General features: G+C 35.4%; 1 protein-coding gene across 31 annotated transcripts in view; it reads left to right on the plus strand.

The window, feature by feature from the left end:
• Nucleotides 1–27,590, plus strand: part of HDAC9 (histone deacetylase 9) — a 1,020,499-nt gene that overhangs the window by 744,145 nt on the left and 248,764 nt on the right. For all 31 annotated transcript variants that reach the window (XM_049093664.1, XM_049093655.1, XM_049093656.1 and 28 more), the window contains 2 exons: nucleotides 3,476–3,609; nucleotides 23,515–23,635. In XM_049093664.1, coding sequence (XP_048949621.1) covers nucleotides 3,476–3,609; nucleotides 23,515–23,635 — 255 coding nt within the window. The remainder of the gene's footprint in view (nucleotides 1–3,475; nucleotides 3,610–23,514; nucleotides 23,636–27,590) is intronic.

Here is a 27,590-nt window from a genome sequence, read left to right on the forward strand (position 1 = left end):
TTGATAGATGAATGGATGAAGATGTGGTATATATATATATATATATATATATATATATATATATACACAATGGAATATTATTCAGCCATAAAAAGAATGAAATCTTGCTATTTGCAACAACATGGATAGACGTAGAGGATATAATGCTGAGCAAAATAAGTCAGAAAAAGAAAAAAGAAAAATACTATGATCTCACTCATATGTGGAATTTAAGAAACAAAATAAATGAGCAAAGAAAAAAAAAGAGGGACAAACAAAGAAATAGACTTAACTGTAGAGAATAAACTGATGGTTACCAGAGGGGAGGTGGACAGGGGAATGGATGAAATAGGTGGTAAGGATTAAAGAGTATACTTGTGATGAAAAAGAAGAAAGAAAAGGAAGGGAGGGAAGGAGAATGAAAGGAAGGAAAGATATATACTAAATGGTTCCTGCTATGTAATAGGAACTTATATACTTGATACATCTGAATTTCAAAGACATGTCTTGTATATCTTTATATATTGAATGTTACTTTTTATGTCTGCCTGCTTTCTCTTCTGCCTTTCTACATGTATTCCTTTGGACTTTATTTAAAGATACTTATTCATCTTTTTTTTGTGCAAAATACTGTGCAGAAATATAAAGCTGATTAAGTTAAATATCTGTAGTAGAAGCACTTGCCAGTAGGAAGGTAAGGCATATAAAAGAAAAGAATACTAAAGAAATAAGGCTAAAAAAATTAAGGATTCCAAGGAAATCCACCACTTAGGTTCATCAAGCAAGACTTTATAATGGAGATAACTGACCTAGTTCTTACATCTGTTCATTTATTTATGTTTTTCAGTCATTCATTAAAAATACTTTTGAGGACCTACTATATCCAAGCATGTGTATAAACACTATGAGTTCAGAGATAAACACTATAACTCTGATCTTTGCTTTCATAGATCTCAGCAGATAGTGAAGAAAATGTACAATTAACAAGATTATATGACAATTACATAATTGTGATAAATGCTCTGAAGACCTAGAAGATACTATGAGGACATATAGTAGCAAACCTAATTTAGAGACATCATTTAGCCTTGAAAAGTGTATAGGAATTACCCAAATCAGGGCTGGAGTTATGGGGGGCAGGAAGGAAGAATTATGGGCATAGATGGAACATGATATATACATATCCCAAGGCTGGTGTGATTTTGATTGTTTTGAAGAATGGAAGGTGGGCCTTTGTGGGAAGAGGTACATGGAGAGAAAGCTGAAGAACTGGGGAGAGGCCTACCTATGCCTTGAGGAATTTTATTCTAATCAGTGATTAGATTAATCAATGTCTTTTTTTGAAGTAATTATATTGTCATGTCACCAAAATATTTAAGCAAAAGTAACTGTTATGTGGCAAAAAGAACAGAGTAAAAGTCAGGTAGCCAGTTACAAGGCTTTGTTTTAGGTGTTCAGATTAGAGACAATAATACCTTTGATTATGTATGGTTTTGGCTGGAGATCATCAAGTGATTCATGTTGTTTTTTGAAGGGAAAACACTACTTACTTCTTAGTTCTTTGGAGAGGGAGTTTCCAGAGGATACTAAGGTTTCTTGCTTGAGCAATGATGGATCATCATGTCCTTTACTGAAACGAGGGACAAAGTGTATGGTTTAAGATCATGAACTCAAGTCTGAGACATTCTCACTTTATAAAAACCATGAGACATCCAAATGGAGATTTTGGAGGGGCAATTGAATAGATAAGTGTGCAAGTATACTACTTAGAGGAATGAGCACTAAGAATGAAAATGTAAGTAAGGGGCATAGGATAGATTTTGAAGCCATTTTAGTATTAAGATTGGATATTATTTGGGCCAGCAAAGTGATGTTTTTTTCTTAGATATAATTTTTACCACATGGTTTCAAAATACATATGTTACTATTCTGCTTGATTTAGTACACTCAGAGAAATATTTTCCCTTTTGAGTAGCATTTCTCTAACATGAGATTGTGAGTGAAATAGAGAATAAAATGCATTAATTAAACTTACTTTACAACACAAATTACTGGCCTGTATCTGAATACAGTTACTTTTGCTCTTCAATTTTGGTCTTGGATTCTTCTGCCCTCACTCCATGCTTAGGCAGTTTTGTAAGTAACGTGTTTTTCCCCAAGGAATTGGATTAAGGGTGGAAATCTTTTCAGAATTAACCAGAGTTATAATTATCATCTAATTTGTTGCTTTAAAAAGCCCTATTTTATGTACCCAGAATAGTTTATTTCTTTTTTCTTTTAAAGGTTTTTTTAATTTATTCATGAGAGACACACAGAGAGAGGCAAAGACACAGTCAAAGGGAGAAGCGGGCTCCTCGTAGTGAGCCCGATGTGGAACTCGATCCCGGGACTGGGATCACACCCTGAGCCAAAGACAGATGCTCAACCACTGAGCCACCCAGGCATCCCCATAATAGTTTATTTCATCATATTTTTAAAAATCTTTCTCATCATAGGGTCTAACTAAAATATGAAATACGTGAACTCTTGATAATTTAAAAGCAGATTTTATTCATTAGGTATCTTTGGAATCTCTACTGAAGGTAGTGCAATTGACTTATTTTTTTCTTTTTCATTTTTTTTAGAGAAACACTTCAAATGTCCCACAGAATTGTAAGATCTACAGTGTCCATATTGATTACAGATTGGCATAAATTTTGAGAAAAGCACAGTAAGCAGGGAAGAAGCTCTTTCTGCACAACTCTGAAGCAGAATAGGCAAGCAGTTGGAAAGTTTTGTAGTTTAATGCAAGGCCTGCTCTAAAGTGAAGCTGGAATTACTTGCGAAATTAATTCATGATTTAGAGACTCAGCTCATTTTGTGGTTTTATTTTTTTTTTTTTTTTTTTTTTCATTTTGTGGTTTTAGTGATAAAATTTGGACCTTTACTGATTTGGATTATTTGTCTAAACATACTTCATAATGATTTAAGATACTGCTAAAATTATAGTATTTTTAAAAATTTGAAGTTTCTTACAATATTATCATCTTCGGGATGCCTGGGTGGCTCCGTGGTTAAGCATTTGCCTTCGGCCCAGGGCATGATCCTGGAGACCGGGGATCAAGTCCCACGGTCTCCTTGCTTGGAGCCTGCTTCTCCCTCTGCCTGTGTCTCTGCTTCTCTCTCTCTGTCTCTCATGAATAAATATATAAAATTTAAAAAAATATATTACCATCTTCATCACTATAAATTTACCAAGCTAGGATCTGAGTTCTGATTAATCCATAGGTTAAACTTTTTTTTTTTTTTTTTTTTTGCATTTATATCCAGACATGAAGGACTAAACAGCTCTTATGGGCTAGGAATTTGCACATAAGAAATTGTATTATTTCTCTATTTGTAAATTTATTTTTAAAAGAATATCTTTTTTTTTTTGGAGTAATTATATTGTCATGTAACTTGTATCATTACTTTGTATCATTACTCAGTCTTGTGCTATGTTTTCTTTGTCCTGAAGGAATTGCCTATGACCCTCTGATGCTGAAACACCAGTGCATTTGTGGCAATTCCACCACCCACCCTGAGCATGCTGGACGAATACAGAGCATCTGGTCACGGCTGCAAGAAACTGGGCTGCTAAATAAATGTGAGGTAATCCTAAATTGGCTACACTCTTTTATTTATTTAAATAAATCATATAAAGAGGCTAGTATTCATTTGGGTAGTAGTGGAAAAATATTAATGGTGAAACACAAACATCATGATTCATGAACTATCATTGATACTAGTAGCATAGCATTTATGTCCTGACTCTCGGCTGTGCACATAGTAGGGAGTCAGTCCATGTTGATTGACTGGGCAGCTGCATGATGTATGTGTGTTATTATTGCAACACTTTTAAGTATACATTGTAATATTACTGTTTCCAAATACGTATTATTTATTAAGTTAATATTCTGGGAAACTCTACAAACTGCTATGTGCTAAGTAGTTGTTATTTCTTATTATAAGCTATATAGTGAGCTCAGATGTATGCCAAATTTGCCTATGGAAATGACTAGATTTAACGATTATCCTCTTACCAAGAAAAGTCACTTCTTTTTATTGAAGTGGCTCATGTTCTTACATTTTTATAGTAGAGGTTTGAGTAATTTTATTTTATTGGTACTTCTTTAGACTCATTTTTGCAGATTCCTTTGGAGTCCCATCTTTCATTTAGAAAAATCTATTTCTTAAGCTTTCAAAGTAAAAATGATATCAATTCAAAAAGACTCCTATTGTCATATTTGCAAATTATGTAACAATCAGCAGCTATTTGACTTAGTTGCTATAAATGTCCATTGTTGCCTCAGATGCAATAACACCCTATATTTGAGTCTAAGACATTTTAAAAAACAGCTCCCATTTTTTTCCACATTACTTTAACATTTATTGATCATTGAACATACCTGAGTCTATCTTTATTATGTTCCACACATATTCTAGGAACTAGAATTACAGAATTTCACAAGACAAAGTCCTTGTTATTACAGACTGACAATTTAACATGTTGCTCTTTGGTTTTGTTGTCACTCTTTGCAGATCAGTGAAGGAAATCCAATCTAGTTCTCAGTAGTTTGGGAAGAATAAAGTGGATAATATTTTGACTATAGTTATATCCTGAGGAAACAGACATTGAGACTACATTGAATTCACTCTACTTTGATAAAAATTAAAAAGCTATCTTTTGCTATGACTTTTAATTAATTTTTGGCAATCCAAAATGTAGTCCAGAATATTCCTTTTGAAAGCCAATTTAGCTTAAAACACACCTGCAAAATAATTTAATTGATATAGGAATGTCAAAGCAGACAATATTTCTTAGAGTCATGTGCACTTGCCTGTATTTGATGGCCTGAGTTACATCAGTCTGATGCTGCTGCTTTGCAAAGCAGTAAAAATAACTGACTTTTGAATATACAAGTTATTCGTTCACTGCATTCATTTATAAGGATTATTATTTTCTTTATGGATTTTCTCTCTTGAAGATGAATAAAATATCTCATCTTACAGGATTATTTTCTTTACATCAAGACATAGATGTTTATGGTCATTCAGCAGGTTGAGATTATGAATGAATACACCAAAGTAGTGTGTACAGATTTAGTTTCACAAGTTTTATTATATGTTTGCAATAGAATCATCAAATGTTTTTTGTATTTAAGGATATACTTTTGATTAAATGTATTCTTTACCTAGAAGCCCCAAATGAAGGAATTTGAGCTAGATTTATTTCTCTGATTCTTTCTTGAGTGAAATATTCATCTTTTCCCAATAGCATCCATATTATATAGCAGAAGGCTTTTTCATACTTTCTGATAAATTATAGCATTATCTTTAAGGTTTGTATGTTTTTGATAATGGAGTTTGGAGGCTGCCTCTGTCATCTACACAATCCCATATGGAGTAATGAAAGTAAACCAGGGGACTTATCTGTGGTGAACTGGTCTTAATAGACATTGATTCGTGTGAATATTCCTCTTTCACTTTTGCATCAACTATAGATGTTTTCCACCGTGGCATTCTTTCTGTGCTTCTCTGTCTAAGGCATTGCCATTTACATTTTTCTCACTTTCAGGTCTTTATTATATCCTGAAGTCTTACTTCAGCCACTCCAAATTAGCAGTTGCTGACCACAGTCTTCAAATGCATTGTTAGATTATGGTATTCCTTAAATCTATTACTGGAAGGAACCCTGGTTAGGAAAGGAGCAAAGTGCAGAAATAGATGGACTGTAATATAGCTCATACTAGTCGTAACATTTAAAAAGCTGTTAGCCCTTTCTGATCAGTCTTCTTTTTCAGTTCCTCATACATCACATTATTTTAGTCCTATATTGTTTGAAAGCCTAAAATTCAATTTATGCAACAGCTCTGACTGATGTGATACAAGACCAAGGGTGAAATGTCAAGAAGTACAGTGAGGCTGATAGAATGACTGAGTCTAGCACCAAGCCAGTCAGCTAAATAACTGTCTCTTTGATAAACAATCACACAATTACAAATAGTTCACTCAAAAGCAGATCAGCAGATTTGCTCATTATGAAGGCCAAGCACAAAAATATGATCCATAACTTCACAATAATATAAACAGACTATGTTTAGGTCTTTTTGCTAACATAGTTTGAAGACAGCTCACCAATTGTTTGACTTCTTAAGTGATGAAATTGTTTCCCATATATATTTATTTGCTCCTATATTATCAGGTTATCTATGACTTTATGCTGACATAATCATAAAATGGAATTTCTAAAACTATTAAGCAATTTAAGCTACCTAGGAATTTGACGTTTCTTTGTATGTAAGTGATTTTGTATGTAAATTATTTTAAGTATATTCAAAATAAAATTTTAAAAATGATCCTTAACCAAACAAATATTACCCTTTCCCAGAGACTTTGAGGTTTTATATAAAATAAAACATAGTAACAAAAGGGATAAAACAGAACCACAAGAAACATAACTTACTTTTTCTCCCTGATTATTTCTCTTGGAAGATTTGGGGAGAAAATAAAGAGGAAATATACAGAGATTATTTCAAACCAGTTAGCCCACTCAGAAATAGTAGAATCTACTTCCTTAGCCAGTACTCTCCCTAATAAATACAGCTAAAACAAAAGATATATGTTCATTGTGGATTTTGTTTTAAAGTTTTTGATTTGACAAGTTAAATCTAATGTACACATTTATTAATATATTATTAAACCATCTTGATACTAACCTGCTCAAGCCAATTTTTTTTTAAAGTTTTGGTGATATGGAAGAGAAAAACCACAGAAACATAGAAATCAAACCTTTTAGCAATTCACCAAAACTATTACAATCAGTTGTCAAAAAATCAGGAGAAAAGTATACTATATGTGGGCAGCCCCGGTGGCCCAGCGGTTTAGCGACCCCTCAGCCCAGGGTGTGATCCTGGAGACCCGAGATCAAGTCCCATGTCAGGCTCCCTGCATGGAGCCTGCTTCTCCCTCTGCCTCTGTCTCTGCCCCTCTCTCTCTCTGTGTCTGTCATGAATAAATAAATAAAATATTTTTTAAAAAAGTATACTATATGTGGCAAGTGGTCAGGTACATGGTGGGTACATTACTGGTTAAAGGGGCAAGAAGTTTCCTATATAGGCTAACAGGTTTCCTGGTTAGTGTTTATGAACCTTCTAAAGAAATCAGGGCCAGTGACAGTATCTTCCAATTGAACTTGACTTATTCACTCCAGGTGATAAAAATTCTGTTTCAACTTGGGTATGAATGAATATTTTCCAGCATGGCTGAAGGACTTACGGAGAATGAGACATTTCTTTCTAATTTGTGTAGGTAAGACTATTGGGAAAGTAAAGTTTAGCTCTGTTTGTTCCTGATTATGTCTAGAGCATGTATTCCTGAGAGGATAAAATCTGTGTGTCCAGGACTCCAGGGATATGAGTACCAGCCCTCATATCTAGGTTATCACTCTTTCCTAAGCAGTATAGACAAATTCCTGTGCTGGTTGTGAGCAGTAAGAACTTAGCTCAATTGTCTCAAAGGAGATAGGATTTATTAGATTTCATAGAAAAGAATATAATCTAATAAGAATATAAGACCTAGAAGCTGGGTCAGTTTTTTCCCCCCAAACATCCAGAAAGTTGATTTGCCCTGTTTGAACACTATCTTCCTGCCAGGTTTGTGTAGTCACCTATAGTTAGTGATAGCCTGTGCTTTCAGAGGAGGAATCAAGAGAGTTCTGGGGACATAACGCTGGCCAGCAAGCAGATACCTGTGGTTGGGTAAGTGGTATTCATTTATTGACTACAGTGGTGTTCAAATGTTAGCATATATCAGAATCATTAGGAATAGTAAGACACATTGCTGGGACCCAACCTCAGAATTTCACATTCAACAGTGGTAGAGTCCTTTTGGAGTGAGGTCTAAGAATTTGTGTTGCTAACATGTATCTGAGTAATCCTGTTGTTGCTGATCTCGCCACCACACTTTAAGAACAGGGATATATCCATTCAACAGTATATCAAAATTTTGAGTTTTGATATACTCCTGTGTTAGGAGGTGGAAATAAAATACTTAAGAAGATACATACCCTGCCTACAAGGAGGTTTCTACACCTGGTGAGATCAGCAGATATTAATCAAATGATCACATAAAGAAATATATAATTACAAAATCCCAAGAGGTTTTGAGTCTCTAGTTTATGTTGCAGTGATTTTTAAAGACTTAAACTGATTTAGTGTGGGGAAGAAATAAATGAGAATGACTGTGGTCTGCTGCCTCCATAGTCTTGACTGCATCAGAAGGGCCATCTGACCAAGAGATAGAAGTAAAAATACTTACCTGAGTTCAAGAAGGAAGTATCCCAGACCTGATGTTGAAGAGCTTGCCCTCCTTCTGTCTTTATTCACATTCATTTTCAGATTGCTGTTTCAGTGGCAAAAAAGGAAGGAGTCTCAATCTTTCTAGCATTCAGAGAAAAGTCAGCTTCCCTTCCTTCCCAACAAAATAATCAATTTTGCAATTAAACACTGATATTATAGAAAAGATGGTAATTTGAAAACATTTAAAGGCCTCTTTTGTCTCAGAATAATAGACTGATCCACAAATCAAACTTACAAATTGTGTCAGTTCATTTAGCAGTGTAGAAAAATTAATCAAAATGGATTCTTTCATGGGTTATTGCTCAACATTAGATTTGACCTTAGTCCTGCCATTAATTATCTGTATACTGTTGTCAAATCATTTAACCTTACTGATCTTTGGTTTCCCATGTGTAAGCTGAGGCTCTTAGGCAGATATTTGCTAGGATCTTTTCCAGCTCTGATATCATATGAAATTAGATGGCTAAGGAGTTCATTTGGAATGTAATACTTTCTTCGGTTAAGAGTAGATGAAATTTTTAGGATGTTTAGTAAACATACTGCTTTTTATTTTGTGAGCTATAGTGTAAATTGGTTGTGCTTAGTAGTCCTGATTAGCAGCCAGAGAAAACATTAGTCTTCATTATATTAGATTACAGTGGTTACGTGGGTTAACTTCTTTTGGCATGACGTGGCACTGTTTTTTAAAAGTTGAGGTGGTTAGTAGTCCTTCGTGCCAGTACTATTTAATTTTTTCCCCTATTGAATCATTCATATTTAGTGATTCTGTTGGGAGCAAAAAGCAAAATCAGCAGCTTTCTTGTCACCATAAAAAATCGATCTGGAAGGATCATTCGGTGTCCTCTTCAGGAACAAGCCCTTTGATTAGGTAGCCAGGTCTCTAAAACGTGTATGCCCTGAAGAAAAGAATGTGCTTTTCTGTGCTTGAAAAATCACAGAGAATGACCCATCATCTGTTAGAAATGCACTTGCAGTTGTTTTTCCAGAAGTGTTCATGACTCTCAGCCCCACCAAGCCACCCACAGACATTTGCTTGCTCTCACATTTGTTTTGAGAATAATAACATTTTATAATGCTTTTGTTGGATTACATATTATGTGGAATTTGCATTGGCTCTTTGTGACTAATATTGAATAACTTTGTTTCGCTTAATTCATAAGTAAAAACCATAAGCAGCATACTGTGCTGAAATGTTTAACTCTTTTATTCAAGTGCCAACACAAAGTAATTACAAAACAATTCTGGGACCTGAACCGAAGCTACTGTTGCCCCTTCTGGGACTTCCTCAGCAGTTCCAATGAGAAAAGTAGAGAGCAGATTTAATATAAAATCTTAAGATGCCAGGGAACTTAAGGCTAGGGTCCCACACTTTTCCTGCACATGACAGGTGATTTTAAAAGACCTTTTGAAAATCTAAATAAGGAAAATATAATACTCTTTGGAGAAATACTTTTGGAATGTGCAGGTTTTCTGACATCAGTGCTACAAAGTAGAGCTAACGATTGCAAGTTAATTCAATTAAACATTTGTTTTATAGAGTAATCTAACTAGATGGCAGCACATAACAGCTTACTGTTTTGTTTAGTTTGTAGAACATTTTGTGTGTGTGTTTGTGTCTAAGAATCTAACCACAAAGCAATAAGAGATTCAAACAAGGAGTCTTGTGAATTGTCTCTAAAGGAATGGCAGTCTTGAGAAGCCATACATATGACCTAGATGTGATGAGTAAACCAGGGTACATTATGTCATTATTCTGACAGAAATTTTTATATCATAGTGGAGTGGACTTAGGCAGATAAATACATTAAAATTGCTTGTGTAGCATGTAATTAGAATTAAGGTGATTTAGAATTTTTTTGTTTTAATTTTTATTTCTGCAAAAAAGGAAGCATTAATGTGGAAAACAACCAATAAAAGGAAATAAAATAGTTTGCTCTTCCGAGTCCATTTGGAAAGTGGTACAGGAGTTTTTTAAACAGCAGCATTAAGCTTATTAACAAAAATGAATAGTCACATGTTTTTTGACCATCTGAAAATTGCAGTGCTAAAGTAATACAAAATATTTATTTTGACAAAATTTGTTTTATATCTAATTACTGTTTTAAAAATCAGTGCTTTAGGGCAGCCCAGGTGGCTCAGCAGTTTAGTGCTGCCCTCAACCCAGGGGCCTGATCCTGGAGACCTGGGATTGAGTCCCACATCGGGATCCTTGCATGGAGCCTGCTTCTCTCTCTGCCTGTGTCTCTGCCTCTCTCCCTCTTTCTCTCTCTGTCTCTAATAAATAAAAAATCTTAAAAAAAAAATCATTGCTTTAACCCAAACCATTAAAATGTCCATTTACAGTTGTTTACAAAATAATTGTAATGTAGAAGATTCAGTCACATAAAATCATCAATATTGAGCAATTACACTAAACGGTAACATTTTCCCTTACTTTTTGATGAGCGTAATGCACTTGCAGTTGCTTTTGGTTTTGAAATGGGTGAAAATCAAATGTTAAAATATATATAGTATGTGTACTTTTTGCCACTTAGACCTTTATTAATGAATGAGATTTGCTGTTTCTCTGAAGTACTTTTACAATTGCTCTATGCACCTGAAATATTTTTAAATAAATTGTAATGAAGGAATCAAGTAGTTTTACAAGCAAGTAGAAACACTTGTTTTGAAGAACAGATCCTTTTTACTTCCCAACCTTTGCTGTGATAACCATTTATTGAAACTACTCTTTAGTCTGAAATGTGGGTCAGTACAGTGTTAGTATCCTGAATTTATCAAAGAGCAGAAAGAATGGACAGCTCCCTCTAACCTATAGTTCTGTACCTAGGATGCCCATTAAAATCCATGGGATGGTTCTAACTATCAAGATGCCTAGGCTGTCCCCAGACAAAGTTAACCAGAAGCTCTGGAGGTAGCACCCAGCAACAATACCTTTTAAACTTTCACAGCTGATTCTGAGGTGCAGATAATGTTAAAAATCACTGCAACTGAAACTCAGCTTCTTAACATAAGCTTAATGAGCTAGAGACAAAAAGGTGAATGGAGTCAAGTAGTTGGACATGGGAGAGTAACAGAAGCAGGCATTTACTTAAGAAACAAAGATAATATTAATTCATAAGTTTGATACACAAACATAAAAATTGGGGAAAGTGTTCATTATTTTGAAATTATCATAGTGTAAGAATATTCATATTTTTCAAAAAATATTCATATTTTCAATTATGATTAAACATATAAGAAATTGGCTTTGAAGAATAGCTAGTATTCTTTTGAAGATCTTCATAGTGAGATCTCTTTCCTCAGCCATACTGATTTATTTCCCCAACTATTATATTTGCTTACTTGAGGCAAATCTTTAATGGATATTTTGTTGAATTTTTGTGTATAAGATGACTTCACATAGTGAGGCCGGGGGGGGGGCATGATGGTAGAGGAGCAGGGTCCTCACCTCCCCCAGCCCCACCTACTTACCTAGATAACTTTCAAATCATCCTGAACACCTACAAATTTGACCTGAGATTCAAAGAGAGAATAGCTGGAACGCTACAGAGAGAAGGGTTTTTGCTTTTAGCAAGGAAGGAAGGTGGGAAAAAATAAAAAAAGAATCAAGTGGAGGAGCCAGGCTAAGGAGGGCCATGAGAGCCTCTGGGACAGGAAAGCCCAGTGCCAGAGAAGCAGGAACTTTATTAAAAATCTGCACTGGATTCTTCCGGAACTGAAAGGTACTTAGCAGGGAAACCAGGCAGGATCCCCGGGGGGGGGTTGGGGGGGGCAGTGGAGCCCCCAGGCTCCAGGGGTCACTAACAGAGGAGGTGTGCCCCAGGGGAAAGTGCCCCACACACCGTGGACCGAGTTCGGTAAAGGGCTGGAGTGTGTTTGGTGGGGCCTCGGGAGCAGCTCAGGCTGCAGCTCCGGGGGAGGGTTCTGTTCCCTGCTGGAAATCTCCAGGGGAAGTCGAGGGATTTAAGAACTAGAGGGTACCCCTCCTTTTTCTCCCCCCTTTTCCAGTACAACTCATTTTTATATCAGACTGTAAATTTCCATTATTTTTTCTCTTTCTCCACCTTAACTACAATATTTTAGCACTTCTTCATTTTTAAGTTTCTTCCTTTTTGACTTTCATATTTCTACAATTACATGTCTTAGTTGTATTTTCCACTTCTCGATTCCCTTCAACATACTCAGTTCAATTATGGGAGATATACGAGATATGTTTTTGTTTGTTTGTTTGTTTTCTTTGCCCCATTTTGTTCTACAATGGTAGAAGTTAATACCTTCTAAAACATGACCAGCATGCCCCCAGAACCAAGTGGTATACCATGCTGGTTCATTCTGTGAGATTCCTCATTCCCATTCTGCCCGCCCCCACCTTTTATTCATTTGTGTTTTGGTGGTCAGTGCTGGGGCTTTCTACAAGTATTGCTTGTTTATATAAATTTGGGACTGCGCATCTTCTACATACAGAACTTAATACACTCAGAACCAAAAGGATCACCTTCTAGGACCCCTCAGGTAGACTACATTCTCTCTCCACTACAACTTCTTCACCCCCATCATCTCCCAGCAGCCCCTTTTTTCTTTCTTTTCTCTTTTTTCTCTTTACTTTTACTTTTTCTCTTCTTTTTTTTCTTCTTCTTTGGGATTCTTGGCCTTTTATTTTTACTACTTTCGTTTAAAATTTGTTTTACACTTTAGTGGTCCTTTTATTTTGTTCTGAACTTTGTTTTCATTTTTGGTCTCTGGCCTCGTCAGAATCATATAGGGTGAAATTTACTTAGGTCGTGGTTGATATTCTTGATGCATCCCACTCATACAGCCACTCTGTACTGAACAAAATGACTAGAAGGAAGAATTCACCACAAAAAGAAAGAATCATAAACAGTACTCTGCCACAGAGTTACAGAGTATGGATTACAATTCAATGTCAGAAAGCCAATTCAAAAGCACAATTATAAAAAAAAAAAAAAAACACAATTATAAAGCTACTGTGACTCTGGAAAAAAGCATAAAGGATTCAGGAGACTTCATGACTGCAGAATTTAGATCTAATCAGGCAAAAATTAAAAATCAATTAAATGAGATGTAATCCAAACTGGAGGTCCTAATGGTGAGGGTTAATGAGGTGGAAGAAAGAGTGAGTGACATAGAAGACAAGTTGATGGCAAGGAAGGAAGATAAGGAAAAAAGAAAAACAATTAAAAGACCATGAGGAAAGGTTAAGGGAAATAAATGATAGCCTCAGAAGGAAGAATCTATGTATAATTGGGGTTCCAGAAAATGCCGAGAGGGACAGAGGGTCAGAAAGCATATTTGAACAAATCATAGCAGAGAACTTTCCTAATTTGGGGAGGGAAACAGGCATTCAGATCCAGGAGATAGAGAGGTCCCCCCCAAAATTAATAAAAAACGTTCAACACCTTAACATTTAATAGTGAAACTTGTAAATTCCAAAGACAAAGAGAAAATCCTTAACAGCAAGAGACAAGAGTTTCTTAACTTATATGGCAAGAAATATTAGATTAACAGCAGACCTCTCCACCGAGACCTGGCAGGCCAGAAAGGGCTGGAAGGATATATTCAGGGTCCTAAATGAGAAGAACATGCAGCCGAGAATACTCTATCCAGCAAGACTCTCATTCAGAATAGAAGGAGACATAAAGAGCTTCCAAGATAGGCAGAAACTGAAAGAATATCTGACCACCAAACCAGCTCTGCAAGAAATATTAAGGGGGACCCTGTAAAAGAAAGAGGACGCCCAAAGAAATAATCCACATAAACAGGGACTGAATAGGTATTATGATGACACTAAATTCGTATCTTTCAATAGTTACTCTGAACATGAATGGGCTAAATGATCCCATTAAAAGATGCAGGGTTTTGGACTGTATAAAAAAGCAAGACCCATCTATTTTCTGTCTGTAAGAGACATGTTTTAGACCTAAGGACACCTCCAGCCTGAAAATGAAAGGTTGGAGAACCATTTACCCTTCAAATGGTCCTCAAAAGAAAGCTGGGGTAGCAATCCTCATATCAGATCAATTAAAGTTTATCCCAAAGACTGTAGTAAGAGATGAAGAGGGACACTATATCATACTTAAAGGGTCTATCCAACAAGAAGACCTAACAATCCTGAATATTTATGCCCCTAATGTGGGAGCTGCCAAGTTTATCAATCAATTAATAACCAAAGACATATTTAGATAATATACACTAATAGTAGGAGACTTCAACATGGCACTTTCTGCAAATGACAGATCTTCTAAGCACAACATCACCGAAGAAACAAGGGCTTTAAATGATACACTGGACCAGGTGGATTTCACAGATATATACAGAACTTTCCATCAGAATGCAACTGAATACACATTCTTCTCAAGTGCACATGGAACTTTCTCCAGAATAGACCTCATACTGGGTCACAAATCAGGTCTCAACTGATACTAGAAGATTGGGATTGTCCCCTGCATATTTTCAGACCTCAATGCTTTGAGACTAGAACTCAATCACAAGAAGAAATTTGGAAGAAACTCAAACATGTGGAGATTAAAGAGCATCCTACTAAAAGACGAAAGGGTCAACCAGGAAATTAGAGAAGAATTAAAAAGACTCATGGAAACTAATGAAAATGAAGATACAACTGTTCAAAGTCTTTGGGATACATCAAAAGCAGTCCAAGAGGGAAATACATCACAATACAAGCCTCTCTCAAAAAATTGGATAAAACTCAAATACACAAGCTAAACTTGCACATAAAGGAACTGGAGAAAGAACAGCAAATAAAACCTACACCAACCAGAAGAAGAGAGATAATAGAGATTTGAGCAGAACTCGATGAAATAGAGATTAGAAGAACTGTAGAACAGATCAACAAAACCAGGAGTTGGTTCTTTGAAAGAATTAATAAGCTAGATAAACCATTAGCCAGCCTTATTAAAAAGAAAAAAAGACTCAAATTAATAAAATCATGAATGAAAGAGGAGAGACCACAACCAATACTAAGGAAATACAAATGATTTTAAAAAAACATTATGAGCAGCTATATACCAATAAATTAGGCAATTTAGAAGAAATGGACACATTTCTGGAAAACCACAAACTTCCAAAACTGGAACAGGAGGAAAAAGAAAACCTGAACAGGCCAATAACCATGGAAGAAATTGAATCAGTCATCAAAAACTTCCCAAGACACAAAAGTCCAGGCCCCAGATGGCTTCCCAGGGGAATTCTATCAAACATTTAAAGAAGAAACAATACCTATTCTACTAAAGCTGTTCCAAAGGATAGAAAGGGATGGAATACTTCCAAACTCGTTCTATGAGGCCAGCATCACCTTAATTCCAAAACCAGACAAAGACCCCACCAAAAAGAAGAATTATAGACCAATATCCCTGATGAACACAGATGCAGAAATTCTAAGCAAGATACTAGCCAATAGGATCCAACAGTACATTAAGAAGCTTATTCACCATGACCAAGTAGGATTTATCCCCGGGATGCAAGGCTGGTTCAACACTTGTAAAACAATCAATGTGATAGATCACATCAACAAGAGAACAAACAAGAACCATATGATCCACTCAATAGATTAAGGGAAAGCATTTGACAAAATACAGCATCCATTCCTGATCAAAACTCTTCAGAGTGTAGGATAGAGGGAACATTCCTCAGCATCTTAAAAGCTGTCTATGAAAAGCCCACAGCAAATATCATTCTCATTGAGAAAAAACTGAGAGCCTTTCCCCTAAGATTGGAAACACGGCAGGGGTGTCCACTCTCACCACTGCTATTCGACATAGTACTAGAAGTCCTAGCCTCAGCAATCAGACAACACAAAGAAATAAAAGGCATTCAAATTGGCAAAGAAGTCAAACTCTCCCTCTTCGCAGATGACATGATACTGCACATAGAAAACCCAAAAGGCTCCACCCCAAAATTGCTAGAACTCATACAGCAATTCAGTAGTGTGGCAGGATACAAAATCAGTGCACAGAAATCAGTGGCATTTCTATACACTAACAATGAGACTGAAGAAAGAGAAATTAAGGAGTCAATCCCATTTATAATTGAACCCAAAAGCATAAGATACCTCAGAATAAACCTAACCAAAGAGGTAAAGGATCTGTACCCTAAAAACTACAGAATACTTGTGAAAGAAATTGAGGAAGACACAAAGAAATGGAAAAATATTCCATGCTCATGGATTAGAAGAATTAATATTGTGAAAATGTCTATGCTACTGAGGGCAATTTACACATTCAATGCAATCCCTATCAAAATACCATGGACTTTTTCACATAATTGGAACAAATAATCTTAAAATTTATGTGGAAGTAGAAAAAACCCCTAATAGCCTGGAGAATATTGAAAAAGAAAACCAGAGCCGGGGGCATCAGAATGCTGGATTTCAGGTTGTATTACAAAGCTGTGATCATCAAGACAGTGTGATACTGGCACAAAAACAGACACATAGATCAATGGAATAGAATAGAGAACCCAGAAATGGGCCCTCAACTCTATGGCCAACTAATATTTGACAAAGCAGGAAAGATCATCCATTGGAAAAAGGACAGTCTCTTCAATAAATGGTGCTGGGAAAATTGGACAGCCAAGTGCAGAAGAATGAAACTAGACCGTTCTCTTACACCATACACAAAGATAAACTGAAAATGGATGAAAGATCTAAATGTGAGGCAAGAATCCATCAAAATTCTAGAGGAGAACACAGGCAACACCCTTTTTGAACTTGGCCACAGCAACTTCTTGCAAGATACATCTATGAAGGCAAGGGAAACAAAAGCTAAATGAACTATTGGGACTTCATCAAGATAAAAAGCTTCTGACAGCAAGAGAAACAGTCAACAAAACTAAAAAATAACTTACAGAATGGGAGAAGATATTTGCAAATGGCATATCAGATAAAGGGCCAGTATCCAAGATCTATAAAGAACTTCTTAAACTCAACAGCGAAGAAACAAACAATCCAATCAGGAAATGGGCAAAAGACATGAACAAAAATTTCACCAAAGAAGTCCTACACATGGGGGATGCCTTGGTGGCTCGGTGATCCCTGGGTGGCTTTGGCCCAGGGCGTGATCCTGGAGTCCCGGGATGGAGTCCCACATTGGGCTCCCTGCATGGGGCCTGTTTCTCCTCTGCCTGTGTCTCTGTCTCTCTCTATCTGTGTCTCTCATGAATAAATAAATAAATCTAAAAAAAAAAAAAAGGAAGAAGAAGAAGAAGAAAAAGAAGACCTACACATGGCCAACAGGCACATGAGGAAATGCTCCGCATCACTTGCCATCAGGGTAATACAAATCAAAACCACAATGAGATACCACCTCACACCAGTGAGAATGGGGAAAATTAACAAGAAAAGAAACAGCAAATGTTGGAGAGGATGTGGAGAAAGGGGAACCCTCTTGCACTGTTGGTGGGAATGTGAACTGGTAGAGCCACTCTGGAAAACTATGTGGAGGTTCCTCAAAGAGTTAAAAATAGAGCTACCCTATGACCCAACTATTGCACTACTGGAGATTTACCCCAAAGATACAGATACGGTGAAAAGCCGAGACACTTGCACCCCAATGTTTATAGCAGCAATGTCCACAGTAGAACCAATGTCCTTCCAAACTGTGGAAGGAGCCTCAGTGTCCATTGAAAGATGAATGGATAAAGAAGATGTGGTACCTGTATACAGTGGAATATTACTCAGCTATTTGAAATGATGAATACCCACCATTTGCTTCAGTGTGTATGGAACTGGAGAGTATTATGCTAAGTGAAGTAAGTCAATTGGAGAAGGACAATCATTATATGGTTCCAGTCATACAGGGAATATAAAAAGTAGTGAAAGGGATTATAGGGGAAAGGAGAGAAAATGAGTGGGAAATATCAGAGAGGGAGACAAACTATGAGAGACTCCTAACTCTGGGAAATGAACAAGGGGTAGTGGAAGGGGAGGTGGCAGGGGGATGGGGTGACTGGATGATGAGCACTGAGGAGGGCAATTGACAGGATGAGCACTGGGTGTTATACTATATGTTGGCAACTTGAACTCCAATAAAAATATACAAAATATACAAAAAAAAAAAACACCTTGCTGTTCTGGTCAGGTAAAGAAAAAAAAAGATTATTTCACATAAAATCTTATTTGTTTTAAAGCTAAAAGGAGTCTTCAAAGTAATTTGTCAAACCTCCTAATGTTTGTAAATAGAGAAACAAAGATCCAGAAACACGCCTCATAGCTTGCCTATGTGCATGTTAAAGATAGATGAGAGTTAGAACCTAGAACTCAGGGCTCCTGACTTGTAGCTTATTTTCTTTTTGTGTGACTGACAGAAAGGACCACAAGCCTGTTGGGCTGCCTGTCTGCTTAATTGCCTCCTTCCTTCTTTTACTCCCCTTTCTTTATAAGGAAAAGATTATTAGACCACGTGGAATATATAGAAGGAAAGAATGCAGTTGTAAGTAGGGGATTGAAACTATCCTTTATGTAAAATTTAAAGAAACAATTGATTGTAGCATTTGAAAACTCCAGTGGGTACATGTGGGCATGAGCAATGAGACCAGATTTTTGAATTTAAAAGAGAGAAGTATATGAAGAAAAATGAACAGGCTGTGAACTGATCCATTAAATATTAAGTATGGAATTTGTAACAGAAGGTAACTTTGACACTCCTAAGTCATTTATGATTCTTCAACTTTTGAAGTCTACAACCCTATGAATTTTTGTAGAAAAAAATAAAAAAGCATCCTTATGTTTAGGGACACTGGATGAAATATCTTCAGAAAATGAAATATTTCAGGGGAAATTGTTCCCTAATATGTCACCACTTTGAAAATGATTAAAGAAAATGGGGTCTCCCCCAGCAGAGGCAGGTACTTTGACTTGTCAAATTTAAGTTGGACATTTTCTCTTAGTTTGGAACTGCCACAAAATGAGCCCTTTCATGTCCTCAATAATACCAAACCAATGCAATCCATCTGTTCTGCTAAATTATTTCTAGTTCCCTAACCAAAGGCACTGCTTTTTCATGCATTTTATCATGATTTTATGCCCTTTATTATATTTTACAAAAGGTTCTGATTCCTCCAGGGCCAATGAGAACTGATTAGGACACTGGCCTCAATCCAGGCTTTGAACACAGGAGGGGAAGGAATAGAACTGTTTCCTTTTTCCCCTGCTCCTTCGCAGAAAAAAAAAAAAAATGAATGTATACCGTGTGTGTGCTCTGTGTGTGGGTGGGTGTGGGTAGAGTGAATTTTATCCTGTCACAGTATGACTTTGTAGATCATGTTCAGAACATTCCTTCTATAATCAGGTTGCATTAACGGGCTTTATTTCAGAAAGACTATTTCTTTAGGAAAGAACCATGGTATATTGGGAGACTCAATGATATGGTCATTTTAAATAACTTTGGTCAAACTTCAAACCTGAATGTGGACTATTTGGGGCTCTGAACTAAATAAGATCATATACCCTAGGTACTTAGCACTGAGAATTGGCACTCTGCGCATTAATTCCTTTTCTACTCTCGGAGAAGAACTGCTTGAATGCAAGTCATAGAGAATGTAAATATAATAATGAATACATCCTATATCACTGGGTTTCTTTACTAAGAAGATGAAAGAAGAGCTATAAACTTTGTTTCCTAAGCCTTAAGGTATTTAAGACCTATATTTGGATTTGAAGTAAGAGAGACCCAGAAGAATGCCACACCTTGTATGCATTGAGTGTCCAGACATACTCAGAATTCTCAGAAACCCTTTTTGGTCAGAATCGTAGATAACTTTAGATAGACATCCTGCATGCTAAGTATCTCTGAGAACGGAAATCAGTATCTTCCTAATTTATGATTATCAGAGCACTTTATCCTATTTCATGACTCATTATGCTGTTGACCTTTGACTCAGGAGAGCATCATGAGAGAGAAATGAAGGAACAAAGGCTACACAGGAAATAGAAAAATATGGGAAGAGCTTAAATGAAAATATCTATATTTAAGCATAAACATATAACATGATAAATTGCTGATGATAATACCAGAAATGAGAACTGTTGGAAACCTCAAATTGAGAGGAAAAGTTACATGTGACAAATTTAAGATATCTGATAAAAGTGACAGAAAATGGAATTATTCCAGAAAATCCTATGTGTTAGTAAAGAAGGAAAGCTATTGCTATTTCAGAATTTTCAGCTTAGTCATCTACCAAGTTCCCACAGCAGTGCCCCTGTGAGATACAAATCTCAAAACATGCTTTCTCCAGACAGATAATTTTTCCAGGTAGAAACATTTTTCTTACTGGGTTGGTTTTACTACTCCCTTTCTATAGAAACATGTACATCCTCCTTTGTAGGTCTTGTCTAGCATCCATAGAAGCAGAGGTGGTTATCGAGAATAGGTACTCACATTACTTAGGTAATTATTTCTTAAGAAATATACTCTATAATAATAAAAAGAACCAGGATAAAATACTTCCTTGGAGCCATAAGGGAGCAGAGAGGGGAGGGGCAGAAAGAAATCAAAGTAAAACTTAGGAATTATTACATTTTAATAGTGAGAGGTAGGACAAGAGTGTAAACTAGAGCAGAATACTTTCAGAGTAAGTCAGTGCTAAATAGGCTTTGCCAGATGTCCTACCCTTATTCTTATTTAACTGATATTACACAAGGTGATGACCGAGATCCAGCAGGTATCCTCTTATGATTTATCAGCATTTGGGCTACCATCGATAATTAAATCTTATTAGCAGATTATTTTTTAAATGTGTGATTGAGCATTGAGCACAAATGCTAGTGAGATTGTGGGAGGATGAGAAAGGAGTTGGGACAAGCATGAGGTGTATGGTATGTAAATATATGGGACTAGTTTATGAAAATATAAAGATATGTTTATTATGAACGGTATTTAATGTTAGGCCAGAGGCAAAATTCAATTTAGAGTTGCAAAAATATCTTTACAGAAAAAGAGAAAGGGGAAAAAAATCAATGAAACTTTATGATAGTAGTCAAAACGTGGGTTTGATTGTTAGCTATAGAACTGACATTGCTTAAGATATAGATGATTCACTGTATCAGCATGTGAAATGTTAGTGGCTGTGGATTTCATAGACTCACAGAAACAAGAGCTGGAAGCCCTATTATTTCATCTTGTTCATTATTCTGCCGGGCTAAGACTGGTTACCACAGTCTGGTCTCCAGTACTGTGTTCATTCCAATTTTAGATGACTCAGACCATGGAGTTACCACTGTTTATCTTGGGGGATTTTCCACCAGCTGAAATCTCACAGTTAAAATGTTAACCTTTAATATTTCTTTGAACTTTCTTGTGCTTATTTTATCTCATTATTTGCTGTTCTCTTTCTTCGGTTATTCTAATCTTTCATAAATGCTTCCAAATTTAATGTTTACTAGCAAGTCATCTATATCAATAACATGATTGTTTATTGATCAGAGCAATGGTTGACCAGATGGCCATCATTAAATTTGCTTTCATTTTCAACATCATCTACCTGGTTTAATTTCACCATTCCGCACTTAGCTGAATGATTTAAAAATGTTTTCTATAAATATAAATTCCCCTAAAATTTTAAAAAATGCTTTCTACAAATATAAATTGGATGTCAAAACCAGGGAACTTCAATGCTGTGACAAAGAAAATCCCATAAGCATTTGTTTATTTATTTGGCACATAATAGCACAGTGTCAAGAAGTTTCTGTTTTATATCATTCCTGCTACCTTGTTCTTACCCTTCAGGTCTCTGACCATTCTTCTCTCACTGTGACATGATGATTTATTTTCTGTGACAAACACAGCTCTGCCCTCTACCCAGTAAACTAGGGAGCATCAGCATATTGAGATTTTCCTAGCCTTTTATTCCCTTAAACATCAACCACATCTGCTTAAACTAGGGAGCTTAAGTATGGAATTGTCCTGGTCCTCATAAAGGTGTTGTTGTCTCTTGATGTTTCCATGTCAACTGCTGATTCCATGGTCAGGAACATGAAAAGACAGCATTCCCTGAACAGATTCTCTTTGAATTTTACTATGGTTGTGCTACATATTTTAAGTGAAATGTTAATATTGACTAATTTTAGGAAGCACAATGATTTTCAAAAGTAAGGTTAATTAACTTCCTATACCAGCATGATGTTATTAGGCTTGTAGATATACCAACCAAGAAATATGGCCAGGGAGAATAATTTGCATATTGACTAACTGAGGTTTCACTTAATGTATACTTTTGTCTTTGTTGAAGTACCATTCTTGGTTAGTTGAAGTACAACTTTCTGCCTAGCATGTGCATAAACATATTGACTGAGTCTAGAGTGTGTCAGACTATTTCTGGCTAAACAGCAGTTTTTGGTTTTGTTTAATTTCTATTCTGTCCCAGACTAATGGTTTTATAAAATACATTAAGTTACTATAAAAATAAAATAAAAATTGAAGACACCCAAGATTATATTAGATTCAATAGACATAAAAATAGTCTGTCCAATCACTATGAAGATTTCTAAATATTTACTCTGAATTTCTGTATAGACCTCATCACAGACAGTTCGTGAACAGTTGCTGAAATGTTACTGACACCATAGGATACTCTTTGAGTAACATTGATCTAGGTTAATGGTTCTGTGAAGTGCAAACACATGAAGTGATCAGCATTTTTGTGATAATCAAATACATTAAAATGTATCGGTACTTACTTATGTTCTTTAAGAAATCATAAATAATTTGTTCTAACAATTTCTATAGGTGAGTGTAAAATAAGATTTTAATGAATTTAATTCTCAGCTAAACAGTAGCCCCTGTTTCTTCTGTTGTCTTTTATTTTTTAGCCCCTATTTACTGTTAAGCTGATACTTTTACAAAGGAGTTAACTATTACATTTTTTGTTACAGATTTATTTTTTTATGCCAAAAAAATATGTTTTATGTCAGTTGCCCAGTTAGGCATAAGCAATCCCTAGAATCTGAACTTTACATACACACTCATTTTCCACATGTTCTTATGGTACTTTACTAAGCAAATTGGTGTCACATTCCTGCATGATTAAACTTGGTTCATTGTTAGTCATCTTAAAAATGTGACTTGGGTCTTACTTTCTTTTAAATGTTGTCAGTGGAATACTGTAGGCTTCTGCTGTTTTCTTTCAGCGAATTCAAGGTCGAAAAGCCAGCCTGGAGGAAATACAGCTTGTTCATTCTGAACATCACTCACTGTTGTATGGCACCAACCCCCTGGATGGACAGAAGCTGGACCCCAGGACACTCCTAGGTCTGTACAGGTCTCCATTCTACTGAGAACTGCACATTCCAGCACTATCATTAGTCAGTGCTGTTGTCAGTTCAAAATACTTGGCAAGCAGTGTTATAAAAAATCAGCTTTTCCAACAGCATTGCTCTGTGGAATGAGTTGTTTACAATAAAAGTCAATGTAGATTAAGAAAATCTAGCATTAGAAAAAATGACAATGCAAGTTCCATGATGTTTACTTTTATATTAACTTTCTTATTTGAATAGAATTTTGTTCACTATGTTTTAGCCTACAGGGATGGATGCATTGTTGAGTTTGTTTGCTTACATTTTTAAACTAAAAGAAAAAAAGGTTTTCACATTCTTTATGCAAGTTTATCTTCACCTTTCCAATTCTTTTGTGTTTTTAGTTCTTTTTTTTTTCTATGACCTTAACAAACGAAGGGCATGGTACCAACTTACTTTAAGTTAAAACTCCTTATTACTATGCCTAGAACACTGCATTTTACAGTAAGATTACATTTTTTAAAAAGTTTATTATTTTTTGAGTAATCTCTATACCCAGTGTGGGGCTCACACTCAGAACCCCAAGATCAAGAGTTGCATGCTCTTCCAACTGAGCCAGCCAGGCACCCTGCATTTTAAATCTTGGTATAATGTGTCTGATGCATGCCTTAACTATGGAATTAAATAGTAAAGTAGATGGCAGAAGTAGAAAACTGATAAATATAATTTTTAATTAGTATATAATTTTTCAAACATTTGCCATCAGATTTTAAAGTAAAATTTACATTGCAGAGCTTTACATAACTTTATATCAGTGATAGAAATAACAGATTTAAGAAAACAGTTTGTAACAAAACCATATTTTAGCTGAAGCAATTCATTATATTAAATTCATTAATATTTTATAATGGAATAACAATATGCAACATGGCAACGCATGCCATAAGGATCATGTTTTAAGTATTTTAACTCAAAGGGCATTTTAGGGCTTTTTCTTGTCCCTTTCAAATAAACCTATTGTGTCAGATCCAAAGTATTGAACTCTTTCACCTAATTCAATACTATTTCTAAATGGATTAACTGGTCCTAAACAGTTCAAAAAGAAATATATGGGAGTTCCTGGGTGGCTCAGTGGGTTAAGCATCCAAATCTTGGTTTTGGCTCAGGTCATGATCTGAGGCTGGTGAGATTAAGCCCCCTGTTGGGCTCTTTGTTCAACATGAATGAAGCCTGCTCGAGATTCTTTCCTTCTCCTTCTACCCCTCCCCGACCTTGTGTGCCCACTCACTCTCTCAAATAAATAAATAAGTAATCTTTAAAAAAAACCCACAAAAGCACAGTTGATAATTTTAGAGTTAGCTTTAGATACACTAAGGAGTTCCATAGGCACCTCTTAGGGATCAGTGCAGCAACTTTAGTATTGTGCACAGGCTATGTGATTAAAGATAAACATGGATGTTGCATTGTTAGATACTGATTTTAAGCACTAAATTCAACTCTTTTGGGGGAAATTTTATTTATTTATCAGAGAGCATGCACATGAGTGGTGAGAGGAGGGGGGCAGAGGGAGAGGAAGAAGCAGGCCTCCTCACTGAGCAGGGAACCTAAGTGAGGCTGCATCGCAGGACCTTGGGATCATGACCTGAGCTGAAAGCAGACACTTGAATGACTGAACTACCCAGGTGCACCTAAATTCAACTTTCATAACACCTTTGAACTACATCAGTTTCTCTTATGAATCCAGAAACTTAGCTGGTTTTCCTTAATTCAAATTTTAATTTTATTTTTTAATTTTAATTTCAAAATTTTTCTTCTTTGAAGAAAATTTGAATTTTTGTGGCTTTGTACTTATATCTAAAAGACCAGATTAAAAAATAATAATAATAAAAAAAAATAAATAAAAGACCAGATTGAAGCTCGCATGTGTAAATATATAGAAATTTATAATCATCAAGATATTTTCCCTTTCTTTATCCCTTTCTTTCACTTCCATACTTCCTTTTTTACCTCAGTCCCTCCCAGTACAGATGTGGGCAGTGATTGGTACCTGTCATTGTGCACACACATTTAATTGAAATTCATTCAACTGTATGATTTTCTGAGTTAAAATGATATTACAGTTTTTGATAGTTAAGTCCTGGAGTTAGAGGGAAGGATTTAAATAAAGGTCCATTATGACCAGGCCTATCAGTCTTTGTATTTTAAAAGACATTGATAATTTATAAAATGATTAGTTTTGAAAATAGGTGCCATTTATCTCCTTAAATACTCTAGACTCTGTAAGGTGACACTTTAAATACATGTTCTCCAGTCATTTCTGGTGCACGGTTTTTCTTTACATTAATATTCCTGTCATTCTTACTACCAGTTACCATTATCTTGTGGCTAGCCAGATATGAATCCATGGATAAGGTAATATAGCATTATTAAAAAATAAACCCAATCAATTCAGTGAATTAAAAATTTTTTACACATTACTAAATTTAAATTATTGATTATTAGGCTGTTTTGTATTATTATAAACATTATTAAAAATTCTTAAGCAGATTATTTATTTTACTTATTCTCTTAGAGTTTAATAATTTTTTAAAAGTACTTTAAATTTGCTTTATTACATTGCAATATTACCTTTAATCCCTTTTTACTGGTTGTGGAATGAAGAATTCAGACATTAAAATATTATTATGTATTTTAATTTCATATGTGACCAATACATCCTTGCAAAATATTTAAGAATACAGAAATATCTTTGTTATGAGCAACAACTTAAGAAAACTTTGCTTTTCTCAAAGCTGTCCATAAATTTTCTCATGTATTTTTTACTGATGTCATTATTCCAGTTTCAACATTTTTCCAAGGTTTCCATATTTTTTCTGTTGATTTCTCATCTTTTTTCCCCTCATCCTTATATGTAATGAGATGTCTTTTTTTTTAAGGTTTTATTTATTTATTCATGAGAGACACGGAGAGAGAGAGGCAGAGACATAGGGAGAGGGAGAAGCAGGCTCCCTTTAGGGAGCCTGATGCAGGATTCAATCCCAGGACACCAGGATCATGCCCTGAGCTGAAGGCAGCCTCTCAACCACTGAGCCACCCAGGCACCCCAAGATGTCTTATTTTTTCATTTGCGATTCCATTTGTTTTATCATTTCCCATCCATTAGCAATTGCATTTTAACTCAACCCAAACAATTTATTATTCACAAAATAAATGTTTTTTGACAACAAAATCTAGATAGATTTTACTGACATGACATGTGAAGTTTGCCACAAACCTATTTTCAATTTTCATCATTATTTGTTTCATTGATCAGCAATACAACAAATAAATTGGGATAGAAATGACCATTGCCTTTTCCTTTAATTACTTTGCAGGGAGGTTTAGGAGTGAATATTTTTGTTTTCTCTATTAAATGTGGTAGATAATGTAGAAAATTAAAATGCAGGTAAAAATGATTAAAAATTCCATGAAATATCAATTCTAAGAGACAGATGCAAGCAAGAATTTGGTATATATTTTAAAGAGGATATATTTCTATTTGTATTATATAGATTTCCCAAAAGGGTTATCCTTTCTATAGTGTTTTCTGATTTGTTTGTTTAAAAATGTAGATTTTGAAGAAGCTTATAGTAAACTTTGTCTTAGTTATATCTGAAGGAGAAATTAAGAATAAGTCTGTGTATTTAAATAGATGTTTTAATATTTAAAACATTTAAAAAATAACTGCTTTTCAAAAACTTGTGGCTTAACACATCACTTTAGAGTGATAACTCAGAATAGCTGAGTTATCTTAAGTAAAGTATATATAAAAAAAAGACGTGATATAGTAAATGATTGTAGGGAAGCTAAAAAAACTTTTGAGACTCAAATTTCATAGGTATGTGTTTGTTCATGTAAGGCAATAGAATCTACACGTAGTATCATTTACTTTGAGCTCTTACCTGTATAAAATTTGATTAATTTTCTTCTAA

The sequence above is a fragment of the Canis lupus genome, chromosome 14 (genome assembly GCF_003254725.2).
Source record: "Canis lupus dingo isolate Sandy chromosome 14, ASM325472v2, whole genome shotgun sequence".
NCBI classification, from domain to species: Eukaryota; Metazoa; Chordata; class Mammalia; order Carnivora; family Canidae; genus Canis; species Canis lupus.